The sequence below is a fragment of the Maylandia zebra genome, linkage group LG3, assembly GCF_041146795.1.
Source record: "Maylandia zebra isolate NMK-2024a linkage group LG3, Mzebra_GT3a, whole genome shotgun sequence".
Taxonomy (NCBI): Eukaryota; Metazoa; Chordata; class Actinopteri; order Cichliformes; family Cichlidae; genus Maylandia; species Maylandia zebra.
Genome location: NC_135169.1, coordinates 41,880,490 through 41,904,610, shown reverse-complemented (window position 1 = coordinate 41,904,610; position 24,121 = coordinate 41,880,490). Strand labels below are relative to the sequence as shown.

The 24,121-nt window shown below is 39.3% G+C and overlaps 3 protein-coding genes and 1 long non-coding RNA gene across 4 annotated transcripts; 3 read left to right on the top strand and 1 right to left on the bottom strand.

Moving 5' to 3' along the window:
• Nucleotides 1-308: 308 nt before the first annotated feature.
• lgi2a (leucine-rich repeat LGI family, member 2a) lies at nt 309-7,213 on the top strand. Its single transcript, XM_004554403.4, has 8 exons — nt 309-789; nt 1,032-1,103; nt 1,894-1,965; nt 3,891-3,962; nt 4,043-4,114; nt 4,216-4,385; nt 4,542-4,706; nt 5,012-7,213. Exons 1-8 carry the CDS (start codon nt 527-529, stop codon nt 5,827-5,829), a joined length of 1,704 nt encoding a protein of 567 aa, XP_004554460.3. The 5' UTR covers nt 309-526; the 3' UTR covers nt 5,830-7,213.
• A 2,543-nt stretch (nt 7,214-9,756) lies between these two features.
• On the bottom strand, nt 9,757-11,675 carry LOC106675313 (uncharacterized). Its single transcript, XM_024799372.2, has 3 exons — nt 11,460-11,675; nt 11,053-11,335; nt 9,757-10,919 (listed from the first exon to the last, which is right to left on the bottom strand). The coding sequence occupies exons 2-3, from the start codon at nt 11,323-11,325 to the stop codon at nt 10,251-10,253; spliced, it is 942 nt and encodes a 313-aa protein (XP_024655140.2). The 5' UTR covers nt 11,326-11,335; nt 11,460-11,675; the 3' UTR covers nt 9,757-10,250.
• Nucleotides 11,676-16,442: 4,767 nt separating this feature from the next.
• On the top strand, nt 16,443-18,433 carry LOC101476043 (uncharacterized). The gene is made up of 3 exons (XR_191270.3): nt 16,443-17,097; nt 17,263-17,375; nt 17,805-18,433. It is a non-coding gene; the product is annotated as an uncharacterized LOC101476043 (long non-coding RNA).
• A 2,821-nt stretch (nt 18,434-21,254) lies between these two features.
• On the top strand, nt 21,255-22,796 carry LOC143417095 (uncharacterized). Its single transcript, XM_076882726.1, has 4 exons — nt 21,255-21,280; nt 21,413-21,537; nt 21,717-21,770; nt 21,948-22,796. The coding sequence occupies exons 2-4, from the start codon at nt 21,421-21,423 to the stop codon at nt 22,230-22,232; spliced, it is 456 nt and encodes a 151-aa protein (XP_076738841.1). The 5' UTR covers nt 21,255-21,280; nt 21,413-21,420; the 3' UTR covers nt 22,233-22,796.
• The last annotated feature ends 1,325 nt before the right edge of the window (nt 22,797-24,121 follow it).

The following is a 24,121-nucleotide window of genomic DNA, read 5'->3' as shown; positions in this document are numbered from 1 at the left end:
GCGCCTCTGACCTTCTATATGAAGGAAGCATCTACAGCTTACGGTATGCCGACATTATATAACATCCTACGTGTGAGTCAAATGGTTTGACTTCGTGTTATTCAGACTGAGCAGCCAGCTGTGTTTAAATACTGCCAGAAATAACACAAAGAACATTCAAATTACGTGTAAACTGGCAACAAAATGCACTTGGGGATAAACATGACGCTCGAAATTAATTTCTGAAATCTATAATTAGCGTGCTTGTTTGGAGATAATAATACACCACAGCTCCATAAACTACACCTATCTTCAAAAAAATAAAAAGGCAAGCGACGCTGACCACATATGAAACGTTGGGGCAAAAACAGATCAGCTCAGAAGAGACGTGGTGGTCACAAGCTGACTAATAACGTCTAATCAATTCCCGCGTGTGGCTGTTTAACCAACAGTTACCAGACTGGAGCGCTGACTTAATAAATATTTAAAGTGGACGGAGGGGAGTCGCAGCTGATTTGCTGATGTCAGGGAGCCAGTGCAGCATTTCATGGTGCAGGGTGGAAACGCGCGCTGCCATCTGCCTCGATCCGTGCTCTCTGCAACCCTCACACATGAAAGCCCGACAGGAAAGATGCCGCCAGCTCTCAACATTTGGGCATTGTTCCTCGTGTCGCTGTGCTGCCTGTGTCAGCCGGGTCATTTAAAAAAGCCTTTCCGATGCCCTTCAACATGCAGCTGCTCCAAGGAGTCCATCATCTGCGTCGGGTCCTCCTATATCCCAAGAATGACCCCCAACGAAATCACTTCTTTGTGAGTAGATGGCCTGCACTGTAAAGATATATGTTTTAAATGGAACAGTACGTTTTCCGCAGTGCATACATGCAATATATGCTCGAGCCACAGCCTCAAGTATGATTCTATAGCTGTGCGCATTTTATAACACCCTATAAAATAAGAGCTGATCGCAAAAAGCAATGCAGTGTTTTTCTCCCTGTTTCCTCGCCGATCACTTTTCAGCATTTTACTTTCTCCTGCTTGCTCCTTGTTTTTAGGAGTATCGTGAATGGGACTTTCAGCGAGGTCAAAGAGGCGATGTTTTCCCACATACCATCTCTCCAGCTATTGTAAGGATACTTTGCCAGCCTTTGATACTTCTAAAATGATTTGATTGGTTGACATTTTTAAGTAAAGGTTCTTATCGGGCAGATTTCAAATTAGTTACTTTTAGTACATAAAGCATCAGTTTCAAATGTTGGGCATTAAAATGGCAGATGCATCATTATGTGAGGCCAATAATGGAGTCACGACGGTCATTATACATAAAGCATTGGTTATAGCAGCACGAATCAAATGAGGCATTTATGCTTCTGTAGCACATGGGGTATTACTTTAGTGGAGATAAAGTAACGATTTATAAAGTCTGTTTGGTGCATGGTTAAGCTTTTTAGTAGCCGGGGCTTTTCAAATGGTGCACACCTGGAAATAAATAATGGAAACCCAAATCTGAGCTTTTAGTGCTGCCCAGTACCTACAGTGTGCTCAACCATCAGTCTGCTTTGTTACAACACAAGTGACAGCTGTGATGTCAGCCTAAACAAAGGCGTGGCACTAGCCAAAGTCATCATACACAATAATTCTCAGCTGAATACTTTATTTGGTAAGATGTAGGGTGGTTTTTTTTTTCAGTAAAACATTGAATTCAAATGACAAGAGGCCATAAAATATGATAATATAATAACTAATTTAACTCAATTTTGTTTGGACATTGCTTTAATAATTGTGCTTACAGCATTTGGCTCTGCTTTTGGAAGCTGAAACATTTTAATCTGTTCTATGTTTTAGAGAAAAGCCTGAAGCGTTGCATTTCTGCAGTTGGCTGCACTGTAATTGATTGTATGCTTATTTTTTTTGCAGGCTTCTGAATTCCAATTCCCTGACAACTGTAAGAGATGATGCATTCTCAGGGCTACCACATCTGGAGTACCTGTGAGTTTCTTTGTTTGTTTGTTTTTTAATGAAAGTAGTTTAAAGAAAATAACTGAATATTCAGTTCTCTACATCAGTTTGGTGAAAATAGACTTGCGAGGTTGTTTTAATGGGAATGAAGCTTTTCTGTTGGATGCTGGCATTTTTCCAGTGGGGTAGGCAGTTGTTGGTTACACGCCCTCTAGTGGTTCCAGTACAACTAGAAAACAATCTTTGTTTCTCTTTTCATTCATCACACCAAAGTACACCAGCTTCTTTACTGGGTACACCCCCCCCTCCCAAAAGATGCTCTATTGGACTGAGACCTCGTGATTGTGGAGGCCATTTGAGAACTGTGAACTTATTGTCACGTTCAAGAAACCAGTTTGCGATCATTTGAGTTTTGTGACATGGCGAATTAGCCTACTGGAAGCAGCCTTCAGAAGATGGTACACTGTAGTCAAAAAGGGATGCACATGGTCAGCAACAATACTCAGGTAGGCTGTGATGTTTAGATGATGTGGCCCAAAGTGTGCCAAGTAAATATCCTGAACCATTAACATAAGGCAGGATGGAACCATGTTTTCATCTGCTTGCACATTCTGATCCTAGTATCCAAATGTTAAAGAGAAGGTGAGACTTATCAGACCAGGCATCGTTTTTCCAGTCTTCTGCTGTCCATTTTTGGTGAGCCCCTGTCATTGTAGCCTCAGTTTCCCGTTCCTGTCAGCTGACAGAGCGGCACTAGGTGGGGTCTTCTGCAGTTGTCCGCTTCAAGGTTCAGCAACTTGTGTGTTCAGAGATGGTCTTCCGCACACATCGGTTTAACCTGTTGTTATTAGAGTTTCTATTGCCTTCCTATCAACATTAAGTAGTCTAGCCATTCTCCTCTGACCTTTGGCAGCAAAAAGGCATTTCTACCCAGAGAACCCCTGCTCATCCCAGCAGATCAGCAGTTTCTGAAATACTCCACAACCATGCCACATTCAAATCCCCTTTCTTCCCCATTTTGATGCTCAGTTTGATTTTCGGAAAGTCGCCTTGACCATGTCTATGTGCATAAATGTATTGAGTAGCTGCCATATGATAGTGGAACAAGTGTACCTAAAACGTTACTGGTGAGTCTATATGCACATATTCCAAAGTCTTGCAAATAACAAAATAAACAAAGCCTTTCACTGAACCATTGCCCCAGAACAAATACATGTGACTGTAGCATCAAGTTATTGCTATTTAACAGAAACATCAAATACAAGGGTAGCTATGATCACAATCAGCTCTTACACAACCTTTACAAACATTATGGTATAAATTGACTCTGGAAAGCTCACCAGATTCAGTACAATGTCAGAAATATTCTTTCTGAAACTGAAATAGCAAGAATATAGAAAGTGCGCTCAACATCCCCCCAACAGGCCTCGTTATATATTGTCTTGTATGTTTTCAAATTGTTTGATTATTGTAAAAAAAGAAAATATGTACATTATATAAAGTGTGTGTAGCTGCTTTTTTGAACCTTCTTTTAATTGGTAGCTGTAGCTAGGGAGGCAGAGCAGCTCCAGTCTGCATGCCAAATATTCTTGGGCAAGTTCCTCTCGGTTGTATCCATCAGTGTCAGTGTTTGATAGAAAACACATCAATAGAATATGCACAGAAAAAAGTCCTGGTCTGAATTAGACAGGTTTCAAGGATTTCAAGTGCTCAGGTAGAATAGAAAAGTGCTGTACAAGAACCAGTCCACTTACCATTTGGTTTACTAGCTGTAGCTGCCATCACCAGTGTGTGAATGTGTGTGTGAATGGGTGGATGACTGGATATGTAAAGCGCTTTGGGGTCCTTAGGGACTAGTAAGGCGCTATATAAATACAGGCCATTTACCATTTAGCTGGCAAAATGTTGAAATTGATCAAAAATATACTTTTCTTTTTCTTCTTGTTGATCCACAGATTCATTGAGAGTAACAAACTAGAGACTACATCAAAATATGCCTTCAGAGGACTCAGGGACCTGACTCACTTGTATGTTCCAGTGACTGAAAATACAACTGATGCATGATTTAATGATGTCTCTTTTCATAATCAACTGCATTTGTTTCCAGGTCTTTGGCAAACAATAACATTAAAGCCTTGCCCAGGGACCTCTTCATTGACCTTGACTCCCTTATAGAGCTGTGAGTTTGTACATAGTAATAGGTAAATAGCGTACTGTGTAATTCTTGCAGTCTGTCTTTCTCCCTGTTCAGCTGTGAAATACAATATTCTCTTTCTGCAGGGACCTGCGAGGCAATGCCTTTGAATGTGACTGCAGAGCCAAGTGGCTTATGACGTGGTTAAAGAACACCAATGCCACAGTGTCAGATGCTGTGTGTGCTGGACCAGAGGACATGAAGGGCAAGCGCCTCAATGATATGACCAGCCTGCAGAATGAGTGTGTCTCCACAGGTGAGAAACACCTGAGCCAGCTGCCCTTCTCTCATGTCCAGCTGAGATCAGGATGAGAGAACTCAGCAGAGTCATTCTAAGAAGTGTAGAGGGCATTCATTTAACGTGGCTTTGTTGGTTTGTGTAAAATACATTTCCCAATGTTCCTTTCCACAGATTTCATCCTTCATCAGTCTGTTGCCTCAGAATCGTTGTCTGTTGACACATTCAGCTATAAGAATGATGTCTACGTGGCCATTTCTGCTCCCAGCACAGAGAGCTGTATGATTTTCCAGTGGGACCACATAGAAATGAACTTCAGGACTTATGATAACATCACAGGTAAAGTTTGATTTCGCCTTCTGCAGGAAATGTGTCCTAACTTACGACATAACTGGAAACCCCTCTTGATCCTGCAGCGCAACCTTCTAACCGTTTAAGTCCTTGCAGGCTGTGTCGACCCAACGTGTAGTTACATCTCTCAGGAGGTGCATGTCAGGTTACGTGGAAGGTTAGGTGAAGGGTTAAAGGGCGTTTCCAGTGACACTGTAAGTTAGGAAGTCTAAATCACACATTAGGCTAACAAACACTCCCAGAATTCTTCCAGTTTCATTCTCACGCGATTCATGTGTTTCTCTGCCCTTTAGGTCAGTCCATTGTGGGGTGCAAATCTGTCATCATCGAAAATGAGGTGTTTGTCATTGTGGCTCAGCTGTTTGGTGGTTCCCACATTTACAAGTTTGATGACGACCAAAGCAGGTTCAATAAGTTCCAGGATATCGAGGTGTCCAAGATCTCTAAGCCCAATGATATTGAGGCCTTCCAGATTGGCTCTGATTGGTTCTTTGTGATTGCTGACAGCTCAAAAGCCGGCCTCTCCACCCTCTACAAGTGGAATGATAATGGCTTTTATTCGTACCAGTCACTGCACGAGTGGTACCGCGACACGGATGTAGAGTTTCTCGACTTGGATGGGAAAGCTCACCTTATTCTAGCGAGCCGCTCACAGGTTCCAGTGATCTACCAGTGGAGCCGGAGCAACCAGAAGTTCATCCTGCAGGGTGAGATCCCCAACATGGAGGATGTAGTGGTTGTGAAACACTTCCGGATCAAGGAAGAGCTCTACCTGGCTATGACGCGGTATATCGGTGATTCCAAAGTTCTGCGTTGGGGCACCAAACAGTTTGCTGAGATCCAAGCTTTGCCCTCTCGAGGCTCCATGATTCTCCAGCCATTCTCTTTCAAGGAACGTTACTATCTGGCTCTGGGAAGCGACTACACCTTCTCACAGATCTACCTGTGGGACGAGGACAACAAAATCTTTGACCGCTTTAAGGAGGTGTACATCCAAGCTCCACGCTCTTTCACCGTGGTATCTACCGACCGCAGGGACTTTATTTTTTCCTCGAGTTTCAAGGGAAACACGCAGATCTTTGAGCACATCATCATCGACCTGAGCTTGTGAGGGGCTGTGCCTTATTGTCCCTTCTGAAATCAAATGTCTTCCACTTGAAAGACAAATTCAAGAAGGAAACAAAAGAGAAAGGACCTTATAAACTGTTAAATATCCACACCTTCATAGTTTTCACTCACAAAGTAGAGCAGGGTCAAGATGTAACGTGACTATTTCTGAATGGCCTTGCACTCATGGATCCTCAGACTTTCTGAAGTACTACCCTTTCATAACTACTACTATTCTCTTAAAAATACCACTGAAGTTTATGACGGGTTAAAAAAGAGACATTTAATTGAATCTATTTGGATTTCTCTTTTTTTTGTTTAATATCTTTCTCTCAGTAGTTTTATGCAGCTAAAAATACATCAGGACCTGAATGAACGTAACAAATTTAATCTGATTTGTGGTGACTGATGATGGATTGATTGATTTTTGCCACCTACCTGTATCCTCATACCCTGTGGTAACGTACAGTACCTTGCCTTATCAACACTGGGGTCTTTTGTTTGATGGTTACACAGCGCCTCCTTCTGGCCGTGATGAAGTACCACACCCCTCTGCTCTTTCCATTACAGGGAATGTCTAGAAAGCACAAACCTTTAATTAACTTAGCCGAGATCATAGAGTGTAGCTGTTTGTTGGAAGGTGTCTTTGTAGATGCTGTAGATTATAATGCATACAGTAGGAAGCAGTGGTTTGTTGTTACAGTTAGTAAAATATCCAGGACTTGACCTTATACAAATTCATTAACGGAGAATCAGAATCAGAATCGTGTTTATTGGCCAAGTATATGTGCAGACACATACAGGGAAACACAACAGAGAATCGCCATTTAGATACAGCTTCTAGATCTGCTGTAATATAAGTACAGAGAAACTTTATCAGTATTGCAAAGGAGCTGTGTTTAGATGATGTCAGGGAAAATAAATCTCCTGATATGTTTAAAAAAACAGTTTTGCCCAATTAACAATTTTTTTTTTACTAACATCTGAAGTCAGAAGAATCAGAGGCCAAATTTGTATGACCACAAGGAAGGAAAATAAATGTACATGTAAATATATCTTCAAGCTTTCAAATTTTTATTCTGCTTTTGGAAATGCTGAATGTTGACAAGCTCCAAAATGTACATAAACCAAGGATTGTAATGTCACCACCTGTTTGAATGGACCTTTGCACTTACAAAACTCAAATGTTACTGCAGCCTGCAAGTGCATGACATTCAAAAAAGGGTGTTTGCCAAATTCTTTTTAGATAAACCTAACAAAGACTAAAAGTGCTTCTAGGTTAACAATATGCAAGCGTTAAAAATTCTTTTGTATGATTTTGTTTAAGCCTAATGAATGTTCCTCTTAAAAATATGATGTAATGTCAAAATAAATCTGTGAAAACATGACTTCTGAATGTGTTTTGTGTTGACTGATAATCGGGATTATGGTTATAATTAGAGTTTTTTTTGTGTCACTGTAGTGATTAATCCCTGACACTGATCATTAAAAATAAAACTTCCCTTCTTTCCCTAAAAAAACCCCCCAAAACAGACATTATGATTGTAAAGTTGCACAAAGAAAGAAGAAACAGTACTGTCTGGTGTTTGAATGGTCACAGATCCAAAAGTGTAAAACCTGATAATGTGCAGTCCGTATGCAATCTGACCAGCACTAAAATCTCACCATTATATTCTGCCGTTCACATGTCAGTATTTCAGACACTCAAACACTTAAACACCTCAAACCCACTGTCAAATATGCTGGTTCAAGTGTGGCGATTTGAGCTTCTTCTGCAGACACAAGCAATAAAGCACCTTGCAGTCAACGAACTCCTCTGTATGCCAAAGTTTTTTAGAGTCAAATGTGAGGCTGTCTGTCTGACAGATAAAGCTTCTTCTAAATTAGGCCATGCAGCAGGATAATGACCCCAAGCTCAGCAGCAAATCTACAGCATGGACGTCCAGACCTCAACCTGACTGAAATGATGTGTATAAAGGAATGCTTGCAAATATCATTGATTTGAATTTATTGCTGCTAACTGCTGGTTCTGTAAACTACTCAATCATAGAATGATTACGATATCAAACTAAAACAAATGCCTGAATCCTAAATTGTGGATATCCTGTTGTGATGATCTAAAATGTAACACTAAATGTGATTAAAACACGAATGATCTGGACTCCTGGGCTGAACGACCGTGAGGATCACCAGCCCGAGGAAAACACAAAATACACATGACTCTGTGACAAAGACAATTCATTCTTGAATGAAGACGTTGATCAGACACATTTAAAATGCAGCCAATTGTGTTTATTATTAAGCTTTTGGGGAAATAGAAGGGGGGGGGGGGGGGGGGGGGGGGGGGTTAAAGTAGAGGGTAAAAGAAAGGGATAGAAAGGAGGAAAGAGCTAGAGGAGAGAAAACCCCAACAATCCCCTCTGAGCAAGCACTAGGTGCGACAGTGGATAGGAAAAACTCCCTGTAAAGGAAGAAACCTATGACAGAACCAGGCTCTAGAGGGGGCAGTCAACTGTCGGGACTGGTTGGGGGGTGAGGGTGAAAAGAGAGGGAGAGGGGGGAGGGAGATGGGACAGGTGTTCGGAGTTCAAGGGAGCTAGGGGAGGGAGAGGTGTCAAGGTGTCAGGAGAGAGGGAGAGGGCAGGAGAGGGGAGGTCAAAATTACGATGGAACAGAGGTGGAGGAAGACGAGGTGACATCAGCAGTGGAAAAAGTAGAAAGAGAAGAAAAAGCAGGAGTGTCCTTCCTCCAGAAGAAGCGGAAGCGTTTCTTCTTCTTTTACAGGAGCTTTTCCACGAGAACCTTTTTCTCTAGGATCAGGGTTCTCAGCTGATCGATTGTTTCGGTATTCTCCTTCTCAAGTCTCCTGCATGTTTTCTCCACTTCTTCTAATTCGGCTTGTTTGTCTTCAAGCCTTCCTTTCAACTCTTTAGATGTTTCCTCCTGCATTACCTTTGCCTCCTGCATCTCTGTATAACGCTCTTGTAATTTGTTGTGAGTGTCTTCTAACTGCTGACTTTTCCTCTCGGTTTCTTGAAGTTTGCACTGCAGGTCTTCATTTGTTTTCTCGAGCTGCTGCTTTAGCAGCTGCACCTCAGTGTTTTTGCGCTTCAAGGTGTTTGAAAGTTCCTCGAGTTCGGTGTTTTTTGTCAGCATGTCATTGAGCTGACTCTGCATTGCTGAGCACTGTTTTTGCAGTTTCTCCTTCTCTCCTTCCATCTCAGTTGCTTTGTAGTTCATTTTCTTGTAAAGTTCTTGCAGCTTTTGGTTTTCTCTCTCAAAGTCCAGGAGTAAACGTTTGTCTTCTTTCTGCTTTATGTCCTGTTGTTCTTTCTCTTGAAGCAGCTCTTGATATTTCTGCTTGTGCACTGCAGTTTTATCAAGTTTTACTTCAAGGACTCTGCATTTTTCGTCCATGCTTTGGAGTTGGCACCGCATTTCTCTCTGGTTTATTTCCAGTTGTTCTTTTTCTTGAAGAATCAGGTCATTTCTTTGCAGTGCTTTATCAAGCTTTGTTTTCAGCTCGCTTTCAAGCTTGCTTTCTTTCTGTTGTTGCTTTTTCTCTTGAAGCAGTGCTTTGTATTTTATCCCCAAGTTTTGGAGTTCTATGTCCTGCCGTTTCTTCTCTTGGAGGATTTCTGTATTTTTTAGCAGAGCTTCATCAAGCTTTAATTGCAGCTCCTGATCCTTTTTGTCCTTGTCTTTCTCATTTTTCTTCTGCTGGAGGATTTCTTTGAGTTTTTCTATTGCTTTATCAAGCTTTGCTTTGAGCTCAAAGTTCCTTCCACGCACGTCTAGGAGTTCCATTTCTTTCTCCTTCTGAATATCTTCCTTTTCAAGAAGCTGGCTGAACAATTTATCTACTTCAGCAGTCTTTCTCTCAATTTCTTCTCTGAGGAAGATAATCTCCTTTCGTTGCTTACAGTTTTTCTCAAATGCTAAAACACATGTCACAAACGTTACCACCAGGTCCCCCAATGTCCAAACACAACACCCTTCTCTAAAGCTACATAAACACAACCACACCTTCCCACTGCAAAACTCAAACTCCCACACCAAGAGAGCAGCTCGAAGCTGTCAAAACTGTAAACACTATACACAGCATTACACACTACAGCAAAACAATTGAAAACACAATGCTCAATTTGTGAGAAGGTTCTTTGGTTCATAACTGCCAATGCATATTTTTATAAACTGTACAGTAACGGATCGTCATAGAACCCTGCAGAGGATTAGGCATTTAGATTTGTGAGTTTCACATGAAGACTATAAATCTATAAAAACATCCTGCATGTACGTACACTACTGTAACACAACTCAATGCAAAAACAGAATCTATCGCACACAACAGTACTCTCGGAAACATGATCAGGGTGTGAAGTCTTTTTTATTGTCTACACGGTCATTTTACAGTATTACACACAGTCACTGTGCGGCATCATGTCGCCGAGCTGCATTGGGCCACATCACCTCATCCACATCACAGGCTATATTGTCCCTTGCTAGGCACCGCGGGAAAAACGCCCTGGAATGGCGAATCCATCCCTGGAAGGCCTCCACTGGGATGTCAGCACAGGCCAGCTCCATTGCCCGTACGAGGTTCTCTCTTGTGTATGGCTGTCTGTCATACACCTTCCATCTCCATGATGAGAAGAACTCCTCTATAGGGTTCAGGAAAGGGGAGTAGGGTGGCAGACAGACGTTTAAAAAGTGGTCACTGTTGGTGGTGAACCACTCTCTGATTTGGTGTGTCTTGTGGAAGCGGACGTTGTCCCAAATGATCACATACATGTGATGTGCTAGCCTAGGATGGTGTTGTTGACAGTCCAGGAGGATGTCTTTTAGCTCCTCTAGGAAGGTGAGGAGACGTTGGGTGTTGTAAGACCCAAGGACAGCATACCGGTGGACAAGCCCCTCCGTACCCATAGCTGCACAAAGAGTAATATTACCCCCCCGTTGGCCAGGAACCTCAGTGATGGCTCTCTGGCCAATGATGTTACGGCCTCTTCGCCTTCGTTTCTGGAGGTTGAAGCCAGCCTCATCCAGGAAGAGGTACTCATGGGGTCTGGCCATCGCGTCCAACTGCATTATCCTCTGTGAACATGGGAAAGCGTACAGGTGTTCAGAACGGTCAATCAGGTAGCACAGTATTGTCCAGAAGTAATGTAGGCTACTAAGCAACACAGTATGTCCACTAACTGTACTGTGGACATGGATGTATACGTACTTGCACATACTCGTAACGTTGTCCTATGTGTCGCGCAGAGTTGCGCTCAAAGGGAACCCTGTAGACCTGTTTCATCCTCATCTGTTGGCGCCGGAGAACTCGGTCTATTGTGGACACACTGACAGCATCAATGTTCTCAAAGTTTACATTATCTGCAATGACTTTGTCTCTGATCTCTCGGAGTCTAATGCAGTTGTTCTCACGGACCATATCTGCAATGAGGGTTTCTTGTGCCGCTGTGAATATGGCAACCCTCCCACCTCTATGTGGCATTCTTTCAGCTCTAAAGAAAGAAACATGTGTTGTCAATTGACTGATTTATATGTAAAACTACATGTAAGGTAACAGACCACTTTCACAGGCCTGTAAAACTGTAGTGTGACAAAGAAAGCAATAGCGTACTATACCTGTTGTGTTGTCTAAATGCCTTGATAATGGTGGCCACGGTGGACCTACTCAGGTTTGGATGTACTCTTCATCCCGCTTCAGCCATTGTCATGCCATGGACAATGGCATGATCAATTACTGTTGCTCGCATATCATCTGTTATGATGGTGCGAGGTTGTCTTCTTCTCCCACCTGGACCTTCTCCTCTCTCTTGTTGGCCTCCTTGTCTTCCTCCTCTACTCCGAACTCCTCTTCTTCTTAGGCCTTCACCTCTTCCTCCTCTGATCTCATCACCTCTTCCTCCTCTGATCTCATCCCCTCTTCCTCTTTGGCCTGCAGCTCTTCTCCTTCCGCACGCTCGAATGCCTTCATCCATTGTGATTGTTTGGCATCTTCACCAAACTATGCTTTCATAGGTGGGGTCACATTATTAGCAACAGGTGTCTTCAATTTTGAGTCGTTGTGTGTAGTGACTGACGCCAGGTGTGTTCCCTGTGTTCACAGATTGGTGACTGTGGCAAGCATTTTGCATCACATGGGCTTATCTTATCTTATCTTATCTTATCTTTCATTTGAGAATATGAGCAGAGTTGTTTTGCAACATGTGTTTTGGCAAGGAAAAATGTGTTTAGATTTATGAGTACAGAGGGTTGTGTTTTGTGAATTGTGTCTTCATGTGACATGTGTTTATGGTACTGGTATATGGTGGCTACATTTAGTAAATGTGTATAGACTACTGGTCATTTGGGTTACAGGATTGGCTTTTGTGTTTTAACATTTGAGGAAAACTGTAAAAAAAAACTCTCTGCCTGGGCCGGGTGTTGTTTGTTGTGCTGTCTCAGAGTGACGCTGAAAAACTAGTTCATGCATTTATTACTTCCAGGCTGGACTACTGTAATTCATTATTATCAGGATGTCCAAAAAACTCCCTGAAAAGCCTTCAGCTAATCCAAAATGCTGCAGCAAGAGTCCTGACAGGGACTAGAAAGAGAGAGCATATTTCTCCTGTTTTGGCTTCCCTTCATTGGCTTCCTGTTAAATCCAGAATTGAATTCAAAATCCTGCTCCTCACATACAAGGTCTTAAATAATCAGGCCCCATCTTATCTTAATGACCTTGTAGTACCATATCACCCTATTAGAGCGCTTCGCTCTCGCTCTGCAGGCCTACTTGTTGTTCCTAGAGTATTTAAAAGTAGAATGGGAGGCAGAGCCTTCAGTTTTCAGGCCCCTCTTCTGTGGAACCAGCTTCCAGTTTGGATTCAGGAGACAGACACTATCTCTACTTTTAAGATTAGGCTTAAAACTTTCCTTTTTGCTAAAGCATATAGTTAGGGCTGGACCAGGTGACCCTGAATCCTCCCTTAGTTATGCTGCAATAGATGTAGTCTGCCGGGGGATTCCCATGATGCATTGAGTTTTTCCTTTCCAGTCACCTTTCTCACTCACTATGTATTAATAGACCTCTCTGCATTGACTCATATCTGTTATTAACCTCTGTCTCTCTTCCACAGCATGTCTTTTATCCTGTCTTCCTTCTCTCACCCCAACCGGTCGCAGCAGATGGCCGCCCCTCCCTGAGCCTGGTTCTGCCGGAGGTTTCTTCCTGTTAAAAGGGAGTTTTTCCTTCCCACTGTCGCCAAAGTGCTTGCTCATAGGGGGTCATATGATTGTTGGGTTTTTCTCTGTATCTATGAAGCGCCTTGAGGCGACTTTTGTTGTGATTTGGCGCTATATAAATAAAATTGAATTGAATTGAATTGTTGTGCTTGTTCATGAGATTTTCCTCATGCATTTCTTCCAAGCACATCTTCTGAACTTGAATGTTGTCTTCTTGAGCCAGAAGAGAAGAGCTGGGCTGTACTTTTTCTTGTCTTGTGTGTTTTTTCAGAGACATGTTGGAAAGTGTAAAAAGTGTCACGATTCTGGAAGCCAAACTGGTTGTCACATGACATCACCCCCCCCCCCCCCCCCCCCCCCCCCAATGACTTATGATGTGTTGCTAACATTTTGGTTGTTGTGATGATTCAAATTTGTTCAGTAAACTTCATAAAAATGAACATGTGTTGACATAAGCATATATTTGGATCTCATATCTTCTCATTAAATGTAGCTAATGTCCAATAAACTGAACTCTGGGACTTACCTAACACTAATATTTCACATATTACTTCAACTCACTAATTTAATTAAAGGGTTTTGTATTAAATTATAACGGAATAAAAAAACCACAATGCACATGTGCAAATAACAGTAGCCAGCTGCTGCCACAAGAGGGTGATGAATTAAAGGTTCACAGAGAGATCTCTTTACTTTGGGACATTTAAACAATGTGTATTATTACATTTGATTAAACAAGCACTGCTTTTCCTCCAGGCTTCTAAAACTCTTTCAAAGTTTCTTCTTTTCAGTCGTTTTCAGTCCAGTCCTTGTACCAAAAAGTTATCTCATGAAACTGGATGAATGGAGGACAAAAGAAGATGTTTCAGACCTAAACCCCCACTATCTACACCAGCTGAATAGCATCTGAAAATCACATCTTTAACAGACAGACAAAGTCCAGCAAAGTCTCCACACAGGACCTGAGAGATGCATCTGAACCTTCAGTTCACTCCAAGATCACACATGTGCAGGAGAACTGAGTGCTGCTGTCAGATTTAAAAGTGCTTTAAACATGATGATACTGTCTTTGTTAAACAGCAGAATAGGTTTATAAAGTATCATTAACTAAAAGTGGTGAAATAAATATCTCTAAATCTACTAAATGTAGACTTTTAAATTTCGGACAGTTTAGTATTACAGCTGCTGATTAAACAATAGAGACAGATGTGTAGTAAAACTTTTATTTAGTGTTTCAAGTCAAAAACAAACAGAGCAGAGATACAGAGAAAGTCTTTTGATGAAAAAAGAAGATACTGAACGTTGAGTTTCCCCTAATCATGTGTGTGCAGCTGTGTGAATGAGGCTGTGTCGAGTGTTCAGACTGAGTAGAAATGCACTGTGCTTCTCCATTTACATCCTTTAGGTCCAATCTTGACTCTTTTGCCCACTAAAATAATAAATCAGTACTTTTTTCTGTATGTAATATAATCTAAAGCATCCACAGTAACATTTTCCACCATACGACTGCACTCTAAGGTCAGCACGGTGGTGCAGTGGTTGGTACTGTTGCCTCACAGCAAGAAGGTCGTGCATGTGAATCTGCTGGCTGCTGTTTGCATGTTGTGTTCTCTGAGGGTGCTCCGGCTCCCTCTCACAGTCCAACAACTCGCTTTTTTAGGTTAATTGTTGATTCTTTTGGGAATTACAATCATCTATTGGGAATGTGATCATGAGTGGTGAACTGTAAAGTGTGTACCCTGAGTTTTACCTTGTAAAAGCTGGGATAGTCTTCAAGCCATCTCCAGCAACCTTTAAGTGCTTAAGAGGAAGAAAGAGGAAGGAAGGATAACTACAGTTTAAGATCTCAGCTGTGATTATTAAAGGTTTGTGCTTTCTAGACATTCCCAGTAATAAAAAGAGCAGAGGGGTGTGATACTTCATCACGGCCAGAGGGAGGCACTGTGGAACCATCAAACAAAAGACCCCAGTACTGATAAGGCAACATGCTGTCCATTACCACCAGGTATGAGGACACAAGGTAGGTGGCAAACTCATCTGATCCATCCTCAGTTGCCCCAAATGAGAGTAAATGTGTTACTTTCCTTCAAGTCCTGTCATATTATTTTGTATCCACAAAACTATTAGAACAAAAATATTTAATTTAAAAAGACAAATCCAAATAGATTAGCTAGATCTTTTTTGTCTTCATGAATATTTTCAGGAGAATAGAAGTAGTACTTATATAATGTGCCCATTGCCTGAGATCCCATGACTGTAAGGTGACTGAGAAATATTTCTAATTTAAGAAAACTATGAAGGAGTTGATATTTGAAAGTTGATAAAGTCAAGAAGTGGAAAGAAAATCTTGAGCTGAATAAACGGGTGGAGAAGAAGAAATAATTTCAGGTGTGGTAACATAAAAAACTGACAACAGATGTGAAACAAACAGAAAAACAATCAGCATATAAAATACAATATTAAAGAAAGTAATAATCCCCTTAAAATGAGACAAATTATGTAGGTCTGTTAGGATGAAATGTAACATGTTAGAATTTAGAATTAATTATGAAACAAAAACTGGAGCCGAATTTAAAATCGAATTACACTGAAAATTTACTTTATAGTTTGTATAAATTTTACATTTTAGTTCACAGACCTTTAAAGTGCAAAAAAAACTAGGTTTCACTTCTCACTTTGTATTGTGAAAAGATTTACATCCTCCAGTCACCGTTTTATAGATTTATTTACACAGGAATAAATGAACTTTTAGCTTAGTTTTAGAAACATAATGAGAAAGAAAACAAGAAATCTTGTTTGTTAAATATGTTTAATGTACATGTTTATAATATATTATAAATCTAATGAACAGTATACTGTTCATTAGAAAAAAAGTTAACTGTGCATGGTGTGAAACTCAAAACCTCAATATTTATTAAATTCGTTTGCTCTCAATATTAAGTACAACGACTTGCTTGGAATTTGATGTGACTCACATGTTTGTACAGTTTGGATCTGTCATACGCCCGAAATGCATGTCTAACGTGTCACTGGGTGTTACGATGGCCATGAAACATCAGCTTTACAAAGCCTTGTTCTTATAAATGTCATATCAAAAAGCATTTTCATGGGACGTCAGAGTGAAACAAGAAAGACAACAGTTTCTCATGCTCCAAGCTGTATCACTTGCAATGTAATCAATAATTGTATTTTCCTCTTTTCTTCCTGTTTATAGGGATTTTCTTTACTCCCTATAATCAGCTGGCTGATTGTTGTCCAGTGTTTGCTCACTGCCAAAAATGGAAATTCTGTAACTGTCTTGGTACCTGGGTTGCTGTCCCAGTGTTTTGAGTTTGGACTTTTTTCATTTAGTTTTTCTGTCCCGTTTTATTTTGGTAGTGTTCTATGTTTAGGTTTGCTTGCCCCATTTAATTAATCAGATTTGCTGTGTGTGTTTCCACCTCTTTCTCATTCTCTCATTGGAGTGGAGATATCAGGAATACACATGGTTGTGGCACTGATTCACTCTTTAGCACTACAGCCCCCCCGGTGTGTCGGCCAGAACACCACTTAAGGCCAAATTGTCCCAGAGTATAGAAGAAGAAGCTTGCCGCTCATCCGACACTAAAACTGCCCACCTTATTAATTGGATGATATCGGCGGGCTGGCTCAAACTAACAGAAGGTTAAATGCTAAATAAGCAGCATATAAACTTGGTATATAAAAGCAACTGTGTTCTGACGTTCCGGCCGGAACGTTCTTCCCATCTCTGTCCCCGTCATCACTATTTAAAAATACAGAGAAGAAGATGATCACCTTAAGCAGTCCCACCCACCCTCTCAGCCACACCTCCCTGAGAGCTCACTGTAACACCCCTCTGCTGCAGCAGGCCGGAGACCACACCCCCGCCACATAGATCATATCACAACTGTGAAATAAAGTGAAAGAGCAGCTCACAGATCAGAGGGAAGTCACATCAGGAGAACATTAAGTATTTGTAGCATGCGATTCCCTTGTGTTTTCAGTCTGTGAAACAGTTGTTTGTCTCTTCCCCAGGCAGGTAAGATCAGCAAAACTACACCGTAGGATGGTTTATACCCAAGATTTTTTTTTAAATATTTTATTAACATAACAAGAGGAAACATAGATTTGATTATTTATTTATTCATTTGTTTTATCTTCCATCATTTTCTCTTAAGCTCAAATGTTGTTTTTATTTCCACAGTGATGGCAGCAGCAGCGTTCAGAAGCAGAGGACTGGCTGGTGTCAGAAACAGCAACATTTTAATCCTCATCTTTCTGCTGTCCCTGGTTTATGTCACAAATTCACTGATGAAAGTAAGAACAAAGTCACTGCTGAATTAATTGTTGCTGAAGGTACTTCTATGAAACATTTATTTGCAAATGTAAAACTACAGACACTATTTAAGTCATTATAAGCATATCAAAGTTTGGGTGTTTTTCTCTCTATGTAGAGTTGTTAATATGTAGTGCTTAAGCAACTGACACATCCTGTTTTTGCACATTTCAAAATATTCTGAGAAGTTTCTCAGAACAACTTAGAAAATCAGAAAAAGCCAAAGCAGCCAGAAGGACGATGGGTCAGTCGGGTTGATGTTGATTGCATGTTATCAGTCAAATTTGGTCATGCAGGAAAAAACAACTGCGTATGAGTCATATCAGTGCACACTAAGACAACTGCAAATCAGTCTGACTGTAGAAGTAAATTTGACTTTTTCTAAAAATAAATGTTGTTTTCTTCTTCAGGCAGAATACAAGAAGAAACAAGCAAGTGAACTTGATGAAAAACTACAGTTTCTTCAGTCTTTGGAAGAACTAATACGGACATCGTCATTTTTTGAGGATTTTCCTGCAATGATGGACGTAGTAAATAGTTTGAGACGCTTCTACAAGAGAACCATCATCCCATCAGACAGAGAGGACGAAGAAAAATGGGGAAATAAGAGGAAAACATGAAAATCCTCCTAAAACTCAACAGAATAAACTTTAAAAGTTTCTATATAATAAATAATAATACAAAATAAATCATAAAATAATGATAAATCTCATCATTAAATATGATGGTTTTCTGTAAGAGAAATGACAGCTGTATGTTGTTTATGCTGTTCTCACTGGGAAGCAGCTTTTATTGCATTTTGCATAATAGACTGATAATCATGGTTTTATTAAACTCAAACTTAGAAAAAAGTAGTTTTTACTAACTTTTGATAAAAAACAAAACAGAAACTTGTATTCAAATATTGTTATCTTACTGTGTTCCCTTTTATTTGTGTCTTCTGTTGGTTAATATAGATCTTCTATTTAACTTTGAATACTCAACAACAACAATGAAGGTTAGCCCTGAATACTTGTCCTAGATTAAATAAATTATATCACACTAACTGCTCTTTGTGTGCTTTTCTTTTTTACTCTTTCTACATCTTCTATGCTTTATAAAAACATAGTAAATATTACTTTATTTCTTCCCCAAAACTGAAAGAATTAAAAGTATGTAACTAGTATGGCAGGTCGAGAGTTACACTGAATTAAATTTTTTAATTAAAGGAAACGACTCAAATAAGTAAATATAATCCAAACTTTTCTAGTACTTATTAAACACTAATAAAAATATATAAAATAATTCACAATCCACTTATGATAAGTATTATGAAGTGTCATCCTAAAAGCTCAATGGAAAAACGTGTTTTGTCATGGTATGTCATAACAATAAATGATGGGCTTCTATTCCTATAAAGCAGACGAGACAAACACAAAAGCTTTGTTGAAAACAAAAGTGAAAGGGCTGCTCACACGTGAGACGTGGGCTGAGTTAAGTCACATCGTATACAAAGCATTTGCAGCATGTTATCTCATTACGTTTTCAGTCTTTGCCTGTACGGCAGCAGCTTTTCCTAGATTCACACAGCAGGTAAAAAATATATATATATTACATTTTTAACAATCTATTGTTCCAAATTTCTTTGTTTTATCAACTTTTTCTCAATTTGAGCACTTGTTCCACTTTTACAAGCGATGGCAGCAGCAGATTTTTCCAGAACCAGGGGACCGGCTGGTGCCAGAGGCTTATTTCTCATCTTCTCTCTGCTGTGCCTCATTTCAGTCTCAACTTCCCTGTATCCCGAGGACCAACTGGTGAATTCATTCTTGCTGAATTCCCTTTTATGATACAACAATTACACGTTTCTTTGTACATGTTACAAGCTCATTAACTGCTGTTATTTTTTTTCCTTTATTTGCAATGAACTATAGATGCTTGAGTACATGAAGATGGCGATAAAAGAAGCAGAAAGATGGAAGGTGGGTTGCTTAGGCTCCAAGTTAGTTTGTAAAATCTGCTGTGTATTTACTTAATGAGTGCATTTTACATTGAACTGTCTATAGTGATATACTGAGAGTATAGTAACTGCAGTGTACAGGATGCAGAATAATCTAGTAAATTTAAATGTGCTATTCCCCCCCCCCCCCCCCCCCCCCCCCCCCCCGTCAGGCAGAAAACAAGTATAGAAAGGAAACAATCACAAAACTGTTTGATCTCTCAAGTTCACTGAATAAGAAGGAGCCACTGGTAAATGCTAATGTTGGAGAAATACGCTCATCAGCTGGAAATGGTGAAGAGATCATTGCCTGATTCCAAACCACTGAAGGAAACCGTTAACATCTGTTCGCACATGTTGAAGAATTTAAGAACTTTAATAAACAAGAAGATGAGTTTGCTGCAAAAATAGAGAGCTGGGTGCGACAAGGAGCTTATATCTCCATGAAGTTATTCATTTGGAACTTTGCTAAATTAATGTGACACAATGTTGCAGTAAACAGAGAATGTCTTTTGCTTTACTGATATTGACCAATAATTCATTAATGTTCGAATATATATTTAAACATTATACATTTGTATGTAATTTGTATGTATCTGTATCATGTGAAGATTTTTTTCTTGAGCTTTCTTCGTCAAGCCCTAAAGTTAAAATAAATCAGAGCTGATGCTTCTTGTACTAACTGTAGCTTCCTCCCCCGCCCACTTACAATGGAGATGATGACAGTCTTACTTTGCTTCCTAACTTTTCTTGAATTTGTTCTTGAAATTAAAAATTCAGAAGTTTATGGATTTTATAAAATATAAAACTGCAAAAAAAAATATGTACAAAGCCAGATACAATATGTTACCAGGAAATGTACAGAAGATGAATTGAGGGGAAAATTAAATCCAAAGACTCTTAAAGCAATTAAACAATGAATAGTGGGATTTAACAGAATGTTGTGCATGGGATAGGGATTAATGAGTATGTACATATTTCTTCCTACTCCATTTCAGACTTAATAATTGTAATTTCATGTCATTTAGACTCTATTTTATTTAGTTTCTTTTTTGTTGTTGTTTTGTCTGAGCACATACATGTGTGTATTTACATATGTATTTGTACATGTAAATGCAAGCATGTGTTCTTGTATCTATTGGTTTGCTGTATATGTCTGAAATAAAGATACATTAACAATAAGAATTTCATACCTTTTGTGTTCATACCATTTCTCACTTTTTAAAAATCCAATAAATACTCTCCTGTGTTGTGTTGTGTTTAGTTGCTTAGTGCCGACGTGGGACAGTTTCCACTTTTGCTGTACTATTGTACAAATTATAACTGTGCGATGACAATAAAGAGTTATCCTTATCCTTATATCTGATACTGTCCCTGTGAAAAGCAGTTGTTGATCTTCACGTTACTCTGATTCTCAATGCTCATTAGTGACAGTGAGTATTCAAACTGTATTTGCTGAAGATGTTTTTACCTAAAACAATAGGAAGTATGTGCAACAATCTTTTTAAGACAGATCTTTTAATGTGATCAAGACATGCAGAAATGTCTGCAGTCTGAATGTCTGAACATACACTCACAGATACAAATGTTAAAAATGTGGAGCTGCTTTAAACCATTTACATGTCACTATATAATGAAATAAAAGCTGTCTGTATTTGACAAATATTTACTTTATTACATTTTTAACTAGGTGTTTGAGGTTTCACAGTGACAAGGCTTACCCTGTTACCAGGATGACAGACAGCTAGTATGAACCCACAGCAGAACGGGACTTTTTGGAATTGAAATGAAAGAAGTACTTTGACCCACCCACAGCTGAGCCGTGTCATAGAGGAGGGGCCACTCTGTGTGTGAGTTTGTGTGTCAGTCCTTCATGTCAGCATTCATCAGTTCGTTTGTCACTGGCAGGTAAGAACAGCAACATTGTACCATGAAAAAATATTGCAGGCAGATTTTCATGCAACATCTCTACTTGTACATTTATTTACAAATCCTTATTTATACTTGTTGTTTTAGACTTTTTATACTTATGTTTTTCAGAAACTTTGATGGCAGCAGCACAGTTGACCATGAGTGGTGTCACAACTGCCAAAGGCATAGTTATGATTTTGACTCTGCTGTGTGTGCTCCATCTTTCAAGTGCACTGATAAACAAGGACGAACTGGTAAACTGGTTATTAATTTTCTTTTTTTGTTGTTGTTTTAATAGAGAATGTAATTTCTAATTAAACACTTTTACAGACCGATTAATGGTTAAGCTTTCCTCTTTACTTTTAAAATGCTCATTTAGTCACCGTTACATGTTTCACGCGCATGTTTGTTGATGTTCTTTCTGGTTTTGCAGGAGGAGCTGAAGAGAAACGTTGAAACTTTACAAAAGGAAATAGCAAGAAGGAAGGTGAGTCTGTCAACGATGTTGTGGACATGGATATTGACAGAGTGCTAACAGAAAAATATGTATTGCTATAACAACTAAAACCAAACATAATTTCCCATTACATGAAAGTCTTTTTGCACATAGTTACATATTTTTGTATATTTTGTTACATAAATTTGGTTTATTTTTGTCTTCCAGGCTGAAAATAATTTAGACAGAGCCTATGTTCCAGCTATCTTTGATGATTTTCGACGTCTCATGGATCCTTGGTCTGAAGTTATGAAGCCATTGTTGATTTCTACATCACTGCTTACACCAGTGTTGGATTTAATGGATGACCTAAAGACTTTCATTGGAGCCAGCAAGGAGTACATGAATAAGTACTTTGAGACAACAGCTGCAGAAATCAATGACAATGAAGAGAAACTACGCAGTGTGATGGCAACACTAACACAACTAGAAAATAATAAAGATGAACTGTAGCATGTTAGTCAGTCTGTCTGTCCCTAGTATTAAATGTTCTGTATGTGAAAAACTTCTCTTTCATACTGTGCTGCTTCTAAATCAAAGCTAACTGTACACTTGACCTATAAACTTTGACAAGAAATTTTTTGTCACACTTTTTCACTGTCTTTGTTATATCAGGTCTAATGCAAACACAAAACACTAAACTGAGATTTTTGTCTCTTTGGTAATCATATTAAATCTGAGAGTTGTTGATTTATGTGTAGAAACACGTCAATGTGAATAAAGACATTAAAACTGTTAAAACTTAAAACTAAAAAACTAAATTAAAATGTATATCACTGACATCAGATGCACAATTTAATGTGCACAATACAATAGTACTATGTTTTGTACATTTTCATTTTGTTATCTTTGTTTGTTTTTAAACATACTTAACATGTTCACAGACAGAAAAAAATCAGAAATCAGAAAAGAGTAGCGTGACAAAATTTTTGTTGCGCAATCACACAGTTCCTCCTAATTACTTTAATAAATATGATACCAAGCAGTGTGCTATCATGTACAGTTCATTTATGATGGTTTTTGGAAAGTCTTACTAAAGTCATGATACAAAACTTTAAAATATGATGCTGTTATTGTTTCTTGCTTTATTGAGGGTTTTTATAGTATTCTATGTGACAAAAACAACTAATGGGCCTCTATTCCTATAAAGTGAAGCGGAAAAAGATAGTAAAGTATGATGGCTGCAAAGATTAAAAAGTGTGTGTGTTCATTTTCTGTCTAGGTGTTGAGGTAAAGTCACCTAACTTTCAACAATACTTCCTGGCCAACAGGCTACAGTTCATCTCAGAATGGTTAAAACACACCCTCTTAGATGAGCTCTGGCTAGCTCTAGAACAGGCACTATGCGATAATCTAGAGATTTAAGACCTACCATTTATCAGCTTCAAACATCAAGCAATGCAAACGTACACCTATCTGGCACAACCCTGACATACAACAAAATAATAATATGATTAAATTCCCAGATTTTAGTTGTAAAGGAATTAAATACAGGTAAAAAAAAAAAAAAAAAAACGCAAACAAAAACAACACACTCCAAAGCCTTTGTTAGTCTTTGTTTGTCCAAAGCCTGCTGGTATTATGATGTAGTGTTTCTCAGTTTTCTGTTTGTAAAGGCAGCAGCAGTATATTCTGGAAAAAAGTGTTTTATTTGAAATATTTGTTTATTGGGGATATCAGTAAGAGACATAACTGTGTCAGTGAGGCTCTTCCTCTCTCCTTGTGAGAAAACTTGCATGATGTTGCAGCTGTAATGTTATCAGAATCTGTTTCCATTATGTGTCTTGTTTCTTTGTCTGATAGCATTTCCTGCCCATGTAATGGCGGATTTCCTGTTAACAAACTAGACCCATTTCAAATGAAGCTCCACATATAGAAGTGCCTCCCAGAAAGCACAGACTCTCTTTTGCATTTGCTGCCTCAGTTCTTCCATTTCTGTGTGGAAACTAATCTATAAACAGAAATGAAAGTATCCTTTCAAGAAAATGCATCATTCACACATGAAAAAGATCAAACAAACAAAAATCATGATAAGCATAATCAAGGAAGTGCCCAATTTTCTTGCAAATATAACTCAGAGGCCCAGACAGGCCACCAAGACCATATAAGGTTAGACATATCCAGTTCTGGGAACGCCAGAGTGCTCCCAGGCCAGACGAGAGATATAATCTCTCCAGTGTGTGCTGGGTCTGTCTAAATACATTCATTTTAATAAAAATTAAAAAAGAGAAATGTTATATTTTGCTTTAACGATTGAGCATGTTAATTGACATTGAAATGGTTTTAACTTTAGAACATCCATAGGTGCACCTGAGCGGGATGTCCTTGGTTGCCAGTCTTGA